Source organism: Camelina sativa, chromosome 16, assembly GCF_000633955.1.
Source record: "Camelina sativa cultivar DH55 chromosome 16, Cs, whole genome shotgun sequence".
In the NCBI taxonomy this organism is placed as follows: domain Eukaryota; kingdom Viridiplantae; phylum Streptophyta; class Magnoliopsida; order Brassicales; family Brassicaceae; genus Camelina; species Camelina sativa.
In genome coordinates, this window is record NC_025700.1 from 15,276,214 (window position 1) to 15,285,645 (window position 9,432).

The window sequence follows — 9,432 nt, forward strand, 5'->3', positions numbered from 1 at the left end:
CTCTCTCTCTCTCTCTCTCGATGAAGAACCAAAAGGATCAAAACTCATCATTGCCATCTTCATCACCATCTCTAACAGCAAAGCTTCTCAATGCTCAATACCATCACTTCCTCAATCTCCTTTCGTATTCCCTTATCCTCTGTAGTGGCATAATCGTTGGCATACTTCTGCATTCATCTCTACAAGACTTCTCTTCTACGTCTTCACTCAGCATCCAACGCATCTCTCAGCTCTTCGTCGTCTCCTCTCTTCCTCTTCCTCCTCCTTCCCCTCCTCCTCCTTCTCCCCCTTCTCCTCCCCCACCTTCTCCTCCTTCTGATGAGCCCGAGCACGATGGGCTTGAACACTTTATTAAACCACCAGAGAAGCTTATGCATGACATGGAAGACGAAGAGCTTCTGTGGAGAGCTTCAATGGAGCCTAAGATCAAGAGTTACCCTTTTCCTCGAACACCAAAGGTTGCTTTCATGTTCATGACAAAGGGTCATTTGCCTCTTGCTCGTTTATGGGAGAGGTTCTTTCGTGGGCATGAAGGTCATTTTAGCATCTACGTTCACTCCTATCCTTCTTACAACCAGTCCGATCCCGAAAATTCCGTCTTCCATGGCCGCCACATTCCAAGCAAGGTCAGCTTCCTATACAAACTCCAATATTTGTTTTTCCTTTATAATTTTCATTTTTTGGTGAAATTACGTTGGAGACGAAATTGACGAAAAATATATAATTTTGTGACTTTAGTAGTCCTACGAAATATCAAAATGATTTTTTTTTCCTAACAAGTAACAATATTAGAAATTAAAGAAATGCCAAAATAAATATAATTGGCATCTTCTAATTTTCGAGAACTTTGTGCTCTTGTTGTAAACATGCTCTGAGTGTGGTTGAGTAATAATCAATCAAAAATCTCATACTAAAAAGAATATAAATCATAATAATAAATGTGGAGGGGGTCAAGAGAATGTGAATTACCTTGCACAATACGGTTTGCTTTTTGCTAAATAAATTATAATACCTTTCATTTAGCAATTGTTCGTGGTCCGTCGGTGCCAGTGTTAACATGTATTATAATACAGTAAATTGCATGGTTTCATTTATTTATTTTGGTTAATTATTGCATGGTTTTCTCATTCGTTAGCATATCGTTTTGCCGACAAGTAGTAGATGCACATACGCATGTACCCGTAAGAAAAAGAAAAAAAAAACAGATGTGTCACAAATTTAGTCTTTTAAAGCAAATACCTTTTATTAGTGCTTGATTTAAAATTTAGCTGGCACAAATTTAGCCTTAATCATTTCCCTGACTTTCTCAAATTGAGATTCGTCAATCTTCTCTTATTATGTGACTTTTGTTGACGACGGCAATTTGCCTCTTTTGGAACTTCTTAATAAGGAAATATCTACGAAAGGTTGGTGGTTAACAATTTAGACTTTTTAATCATATTCAATAGACGGCAACTCCTTTTTTTTTTGGGTAATTAGGTAGGTAGCCAAAATTGGGAATGTACTCGAGTATTTGATCGAGAAGTGAATATGTAATTCATTTCACTAGTCGATTTTATGGTTAATATGAAAAGTATAAATAAATTATCTAAGCATTCAATACCCAAAAACTCGGGTCAAAGAAGAATTGTAACCGATCTTTCTTTTGTAGTCAAATTAAGTTTGATCTTAATACAAAACATGGCGTCATCATATCTATTTAAATTAACTTTGTACTTTTATGAGAATCATTGCAACGAGTAACGTTATTTTTTGGCTCTATATCAGTATATGGTTTAAAATGCTACATACTCGGTTTTGAATATTATTTGCTTAAAAGTGGGTTTCTAATTTTTTTTATTTTTTTGATAACGCAGAGAGTGGATTGGGGATATGTGAATATGGTGGAGGCAGAACAAAGATTACTAGCAAATGCTTTATTAGACCTATCAAACGAACGATTCGTACTTCTTTCCGAATCATGCATCCCTCTTTTTAACTTCACCACCGTGTACTCTTACCTCATTAACTCAACTCAAACTCACGTTGAGTCCTACGACCAACTTGGTGGCGTTGGACGTGGCCGATACAGCCCACTGATGCAGCCACATGTTCAGTTACACCACTGGCGCAAAGGCTCCCAGTGGTTCGAGATGGACCGTGCCATGGCCCTTGAGATCATCTCCGACAGAATCTATTGGCCTCTCTTTTACAGTTTTTGTCACCACGGTTGCTACGCCGACGAGCATTACATCCCGACACTCCTAAACATCAAATCGAGCCTGAAACGACGCAACTCTAACCGGACTCTCACGTGGGTCGACTGGTCGAAAGGTGGCCCACACCCGAACCGGTTTATTAGACATGAGGTAACTGCGGAGTTCATGGAGAACCTTAGGAGTGGTGGTCAGTGTCTTTACAATGGAGAAGAGACGAATGTTTGTTACTTATTTGCTCGCAAGTTCTTGCCTACTGCTCTAGACCGGTTGCTCAGGCTCTCACGTACTGTTTTATATTTCTGATTTTTTTTTTTTGGGCAAAATATTTCTGATTATAATTTTTTCTTTTCACATTTTTTTATTTTTCATCTTAATATTGTGTAATCTTTTGATTATTCGTAAATGAGGAGTATTTTATTTTGGGTGATATTCATCTACACATTCCATTTAACTTTTCTTTTTAATTAATTCCGTAAAATCAGCCGATAAAAACAAGCTTCAACGACTACATATGGTAGATATTTTATGTTTATTTAGTTGACTATCGTGTAACTCTATTACTATGGATGCTATATAGAAGGCGACAATGTTACATACTGATACTACGCAATAACATGCGCACATGCTTGCCACATAACTCTATAAAGTCATTCCTAGTTTCTATCGTCCGGAGAAATTAGTCAGAATAATGGACCGGACTTTAAGGCATCTCTAGTGGGCGTTCCCTTTCATTCAGGCCCCGGCTTTCTAGAGTAAGCACATCCTTACCTAGACTAGGGTGATGATTGGTGCCGATGATAGTTGAAAGATAGAATAGTGAAAATATATAAAATAGTGAAACGTTTTACTTGGATAATGTTTTTACAGATCAAATTACGAAACGAATAGTGAAACGTTTTACTTTGTAGATTAATATTTTTTATTGTGGCTCTTTTTAGTTGTGTAACATATATAGCAAAAGAAAATTCTCAAAACGTTTAAATGTAAATTGATCTTTTTTTTTTTTTTTTAATTCAACTCAAAAAGGGAGATTGCAACATTTCCAAAGATTACAATACTTCTAATTTTAGTCCCAAATAACCCATATATGGAGGTTTGGGATAGTCTCGGATGTATTAACATGATCACGACTCCTAGAAATCCTTGTGAATAAGCGAAAACATTATAGTCTTTGAGCATCATAGGGTCTTTGTAAGACACCACATCAGTGTTTCAAGTAAAAACTTAAAATCATATAACTATATAATAGATAAACTGTGTTCCACATGGTAACTAATTTTTTCGTTCCGATTGGTATATACTCAAGGCACGGTAACAGTTAGATATAACGAGAGCGTTTGAAACGAGACTATCAGAATAGCATTCAAAATTTAATTTACCCCTAATCCAAAAACACTAGAGAGACTCACATAATTATCGTATTACAAACTAAAACCAAACGAACAAAAACCAAAGCCTACTACTCTAGAAGAATGACAAAAGTTGAGATTCTAGGCACGTGATTTACATTTTTTGTAGTAAACAAATCTTACTACTGACTAGTAGTCCCACCGCACGTGTCCTCGGACAAGCATGGCGAGTCCACCGCAGAATTGATCCCATCGTTTCCCGGCGAGGCCTCAGAGCCACCACCACGTATGTCCTCTATCAACTTCACAACATGACCCATCTTCGGACGGTGATCAGCAGCAACAGCGGTGCATGCCATAGCAATCTGCAACAACCCCACCATCTCTTCCTCTATATCCTTATACCTCATCAGCTCCAAATCAAACACTTCAGCCGTCCACTCCTCTCTCACAACCGATTGAACCCATCTCGGTAAATCCACCGCACCGCCCGAGTGACAAGTTTCAACCATATTAGGACATTTTCCGGTGAGAATCTCTAAAAGAAGCACTCCAAATGAGTAAACATCGGATTTCTGAGTGTGTTTTCGGCCATCCATCAGCTCCGGTGCACGGTAGCCGTTAGATTTAGCAACTGTTTGCAATGGCGCGAACATAGATAGCCCGAAATCAGAAACACGAGCATTGCCTGATCTGTCGAGTAGGACATTGGTGGATTTGATATCACCGTGTGTAAGCTTCATGTTTTTACACGAACCGTGGATGAAAGCTAAGCCACGTGCCGAACCAGCCGCGATCTTAAGGCGCGTAGTCCACTCCAATGGACTCCGACCCGGTCCACGGTTTCCTGTCCAACAACCCAAGCAAACACCAACATTACAAATTTGCCACTTACCTCAAAAAATGTAATTAGAGTTACAAAAAACCACAACGAATAAAAGTCATAAACAAATGGTTAGGTAAGGACAAAACACAAGAAACTAAACAAACACGATAAAGGTTTCCCATAAAGATCGATTTAAATGAGACAGATCATAACTTTATTTGTCCAACTTGTCGCCCAGTGGTACTGTCTATCTATCCAAAACAGACTTAAATTCACATTATCTACATTAGTAATAACAAATATGCCTCATGAAAACGATTTTTCAACCAACAGAAACATGATATCTCATTCTCACTAACTCCAAAAAGTTTTTAACCCTACTACTACAATGACTCTTGGCGTTACACTAATGTCATTTCCTTCTATGTACCATGACTTAGGAATCACCTGTTTTGACCCGACCAAATTCACAACTAACTAGTAAGAGAAAGGAATCTAAAAGAAACGACGACGTACCATGGAGAAGCCAGAAGAGACTACCATTAGGCATGTACTCGTAGACAAGAAGCTTCTCTTCTCTAGCAAAGTAATAAGCTTTTAAGCTCACAAGATTAGTATGACGAAGCCTTCCTAAAACCTCCATCTGTTGCTCAAACTCTTTCTTTCCAGCCACCGTCACGGCGTCTTTAAGCCGCTTCACAGCAACCTCATTACCGTCTTCAAGCACCGCCTTGTACGCCGTCCCGAATCCTCCTTTACCTAACATCTCAGCCGATGCTCTGAGAAGATCTTCAAGCTCAAAACGTCTAGTTCCTTCGAAAAATACCATTTTACCCTTGTCTTGTTGATTCTGGTTGTTATTGTTGTTGTTCTGAGCCGATGTTGGGTAAGGACTTGATGAGTAGAGTATCTTCTCACCTTCAAGAACCTTTGAGTGCTTCTTCTTGTTCACTGAGTATTGTTTCCAGAAACAGTAGTAGAGAAGAAGAGAGACGAAGCTTAAGATAATGAAGTCTCCGAGGATGATAGCTACGAGTGAGACAGTACTGATTCTTGATGTGTTGCTTTTGTTGTTGTCGCCGCCGGAGTGAATTGAGGTTGGAGATGAAGGTACGGTTTCAGGGTTGTTTAAAGGTGAAGCCTTTGCTCCATCGGGTCGACCCGGTTTAGTCGGGTCGCTTGAGAGTTTTGTGCATTTCGGTAATGGAGCTCCACAGAGAGATGGGTTTTGTGTAAAGACAGATTCAGGGAATTGGGACAATGAGTTTGGTATCTGACCGTTGAAGTTGTTGCCGGAGACGTTGAAGTCTTGTAAATCGGAGAGGATGATGTTTGGTATCTGACCGGAGAACCGGTTTGATTCTAACCGGAGAGTGAGGAGATGGGTTAACTCGGTTAAATCCGGTGGAATCTGGCCGGAGAAGTTGTTGAAAGAGAGATCAAGACGGTAGAGACGAGTGAGTGAAGTGACTGAAGTTGGGAAGTCACCGGAGAAGTGGTTGTGTGATAAAAAGAGAAGCTTTAAAGCTGTGAGGTTGGAGAGGTTTGGGATTGGCCCTGAGAGGTTGTTACGTTTGAGACTGAGTACTCTGAGTGAAGTGAGCGAGGTGAGTGATGAGATTGACCCGGTGAGTCCGATGTCTTCGAGGATGAGTCGTGTGACTCGGTCGCGGTCGCAGGTGACTCCAGTCCATTGGCATGGGTTTGTTGTTGTTGTGTTCCATGAGTTGAGTTTTCCGGTGGAATCAGCGGTGAGTTTGAAGTTCAAGAGAGCTTCTGAATCGGAGCTTGAAGAAGATGAGGAGAGGATACAGAGATGGAGAAGTAGAAGAGAGAGAAGCAAACGCTTATTGAAGAGAGAGCTTTTGGCCATTGTTGTGCAGAGAGAGAATAGAAACGAGCGTTGAGGACTTCAAGACAGAACACAACAACAATGGGGGAAAGTGGTATAGGTTCGTCATTAACGCAAACAGTAACGTAAACTTAACCTGAAATGACTAATATACCCTTTTCTGATATTTACTGTATCTGATGAAACGTGGACCGTACGATCTGATTCAGATTTGACTAAGGGGTTTATATATGAGTCAAAGGGTTTTGAGTTTTTTCCCCGTAACGGTAAAGTAATAAATTGGTGGGTTTTGCTCACACGCGTGAGTATGATTCTCACGTGTTAAACTTAAACTCTCTTCCATGTGAAGAAGATTAATGCTATCATAATTACTTTCTAAAACCAAGAATTAAATTCTCTGTCAATCAAATCTTACAAATTCCCAAAAACTCAGTTCTTTATAATATTTGCCTTATTTAGGGACCATCTGGTAAATAAAGAGAAATGTGTGGGGCTTTCCTTTTTGTGATTGTTGTTGATTTATCGGTGCAGAAGCTGAGTGAGCTTTTTTCGACTTTTTTCATAATAAAATCAGAAGAAGCTGAGCTTTTTCTGCTTTCAACAATGTATTTGCTTGTTTCATGCAAAAAATGTTCCCCATTCAAAACACCATTACTGTCAAGTTTAATGTTTATATTCAATTTAGTAAATGACTTCTTTTTTGTTTGTTCACTAATAAATGACTAAAATGTAGAATGAGTATGTAAAGTCCCATGATTTCATGAAAATTAATTATTTCAATATATAATGAATAGATATGTAAAGTCCCATGATTCCGTGACAAAACTTTTAATTTATTTCAAAATATGTTTTGGAAAGAAAGAAAAGGAAAAAAAAAAAACAAAGCAATTGGAATAATCTTTTGGCTTTTTTTTTCTTTCCAAAAACATAAGTTGATTGAGTAATAAGTAAAGAGAAGTAAAATATGCCAAAAGGAGAACAACATAGAGCGTGTAATGCTTTGAAGTTTGAAGGTACAATTATATTTGAATCATACCAATCTCGTGGCTTCCCTAGGCTCTACATGATGACCATCCTTACGCATTGATGGACACATCCCAAAACATTAATTACACACAAAGGATTACAAAGGCTCCTAAGACTCCTAGAGCAATCCCATTACACATAAGTGTCTCTATTTTTTAATATATTAAAAATAATACAAATCTCTTCACATATTTGTTTTTTATTTTTGTCATTCCATTAGTTATTCTTGGGTGTCTAACTTTTTTTATTAAAAATATATTCTGCAAATAAAACAGAACCAAAAATAAAACACAACCTACAAATAAAACAGAACCAAAAATTAAACAGAACCTGCAAATAAAACAGAACCAAAAATTAAACAGAACCTATCATGCAAATAAACAGCCACACAATACAAATAATGGTTTTGTGTCGTACGCTGTATAAGATTAGTCACTACTCATGTGCTTGTTCTGTTTTCGACTTGTATGATTGTGTCTTGTTTTCGACTCACGATTAAACACAAACTTTGTTTGAAAACGATACAAACTTTGATTAGAAACGCAACATACATTGTTTTCGACTCATGATTAAACACAATGTATGTTGAAGACACAAAAGCCAGTTGTAGATAGGAGAGTGAAACACCTTAGGAAGTTGATGGTCACCAAGTGGAGGACTGAGTTGCAGAGAACAAATCAGCAAAAGCTCTCACCGGTGCCAAATCCTGCAGTTTGCAAAACTCTTTTCACCATCTTTCTTATACATGGCGGTGATTGTGTTGGTTTCTCGTTTTAATGAGCCAAGCCTTGATTCTTATACTGCTTCTTCAGGGTTTTTGAGGCTTCGACAATGACACAACAACTTCTAACACCAACGGCAGCCTTGATTCTATTTGGTGTTTCCAACTAAAACCACTTAGAGATACACAAGAGAGAAAATGGAACTTAATCCCAATAATAGTAACATGACTAACACCAAACCGGAACAAAGTTATCTCAGCTGATAATATCAAGTAAATAAGCAAACTCCTCATTGAGTTAACTATATCACAAAAACCAACAGATCAAATGCCCTCAATCAGTATACAATGAATTCGAACTCAATTGTCACAAATGAACTTGTAAAAAACCATTACCAGATCATAAATACAAAAACACAAACCAGAGCATCATATTTTTAACTACCAAATCAAAATTCAAACTAAAATCCAGATCAACAATTATCACCAAAGGGGAAACAAACCAAAAAAATGAAAGCTTACCAGCAGAAGAACCCACGAGAAGGATCCTATGAGCACCAACATTCTCACAAAGCCACCGACAAACAGCAACCACATCCCTGACTTCGATTGGCTCGAGAATCCATGGAGTAGAATTGTTCTTGCCAACACCTCCAGGAAAGATGAGCGGAGGAGCTCCACAGATGAATTGCCAATAAACAAAAGAAGAAGAAGAAGCAGAGGCAAAGGGAATAAGGATACAAGTAGCAAAACAAACCACAACGACAAAATCACAAAACCCAAAGAAAATTCCGGAATTCAACAAAAGAGCTCTGACCAAATCGATGAGTCCTCTTCTATACAACAAGTTCTGCATTCAATTTTTAAAAAAAAGGATCAAAACTTTCGGATTGAAGTCGTAGAAAATAAAAAGAGAAAAGTAGAACACTTGGATCGAATCGAAGAAGAAGACGACGAGGCGAGATTTATTGTTTCTGGAAACCGATCGTTTTGATTTCGTGTTTTTTTGTTTTGATTTTGTCGAAATAGAATGAGAAGAAAAGAAAGAAACGATTTTTTTTTTTTTTTTTTAAAAAGAAAAAAAAAAAAATACTTGACCAATAACCTGATGACACGTATGGGGTCTCTGAGTATGTAAAAGGGTCTGGACAGAGATCTGTGTCTCACAAAATATGGGATTAAAACTTTTATTTGTTGTTGTTATATTATTAAACAAATAAAAGACATCCCCATGGGATGTGCAATGGCCATGCTCTTACACTCAAACTTACTCACTCCAGCTTGAATGAAACTCTTCACCAAGCCTTAGTATTTATATTACAAGTCTTAGGGAATATTACATAGAATATTCCTTAAGATATTTTTATGATTTATTTTACAACCTTCCATTTATTCAACTCTCTACTTTATTTTATAACCCTCCATTTATTCAACTCTCTCATAACCATATACTTCACTAT

At 37.8% G+C, this 9,432-nt stretch overlaps 3 protein-coding genes across 4 annotated transcripts in view; 1 reads left to right on the plus strand and 2 right to left on the minus strand.

Moving 5' to 3' along the window:
• Positions 1 to 2,629, plus strand: part of LOC104750657 — a 6,795-nt gene extending 4,166 nt beyond the window's left edge. The window contains exons 2-3 of one of the 2 annotated variants that reach the window (XM_010472486.2): positions 36 to 626; positions 1,857 to 2,629. In XM_010472486.2, coding sequence (XP_010470788.1) covers positions 36 to 626; positions 1,857 to 2,501 — 1,236 coding nt within the window. In that variant the 3' untranslated portion in view covers positions 2,502 to 2,629. Of the gene's footprint in view, positions 1 to 6; positions 627 to 1,856 lie in introns of those variants that run through there. The other variant, XM_019238320.1, reaches the window with a different exon arrangement.
• Positions 3,548 to 6,322, minus strand: LOC104750658 (probable leucine-rich repeat receptor-like protein kinase At1g68400). The gene is made up of 2 exons (XM_010472487.2): positions 4,890 to 6,322; positions 3,548 to 4,394 (listed from the first exon to the last, which is right to left on the minus strand). Exons 1-2 carry the CDS (start codon positions 6,244 to 6,246, stop codon positions 3,730 to 3,732), a joined length of 2,022 nt encoding a protein of 673 aa, XP_010470789.1. The 5' UTR covers positions 6,247 to 6,322; the 3' UTR covers positions 3,548 to 3,729.
• Positions 7,663 to 8,975, minus strand: LOC109129609. The gene is made up of 2 exons (XM_019238066.1): positions 8,495 to 8,975; positions 7,663 to 8,147 (listed from the first exon to the last, which is right to left on the minus strand). The coding sequence occupies exons 1-2, from the start codon at positions 8,826 to 8,828 to the stop codon at positions 8,122 to 8,124; spliced, it is 360 nt and encodes a 119-aa protein (XP_019093611.1). The 5' UTR covers positions 8,829 to 8,975; the 3' UTR covers positions 7,663 to 8,121.

Excerpts from the sequence above, each read along its gene's own strand:
- LOC104750658 (XM_010472487.2), bottom strand. The coding sequence starts at position 6,246 with ATGGCCAAAAGCTCTCTCTTCAATAAGCGTTTGCTTCTCTCTCTTCTA. Across the intron at positions 4,395-4,889 it reads TCTCTTCTGGCTTCTCCATG|GAAACCGTGGACCGGGTCGG; the intron begins GTACGTCGTCGT and ends GTTGTTGGACAG.
- LOC109129609 (XM_019238066.1), bottom strand. The coding sequence starts at position 8,828 with ATGCAGAACTTGTTGTATAGAAGAGGACTCATCGATTTGGTCAGAGCT. Across the intron at positions 8,148-8,494 it reads TCTCGTGGGTTCTTCTGCTG|TGGTTTTAGTTGGAAACACC; the intron begins GTAAGCTTTCAT and ends TGTATCTCTAAG.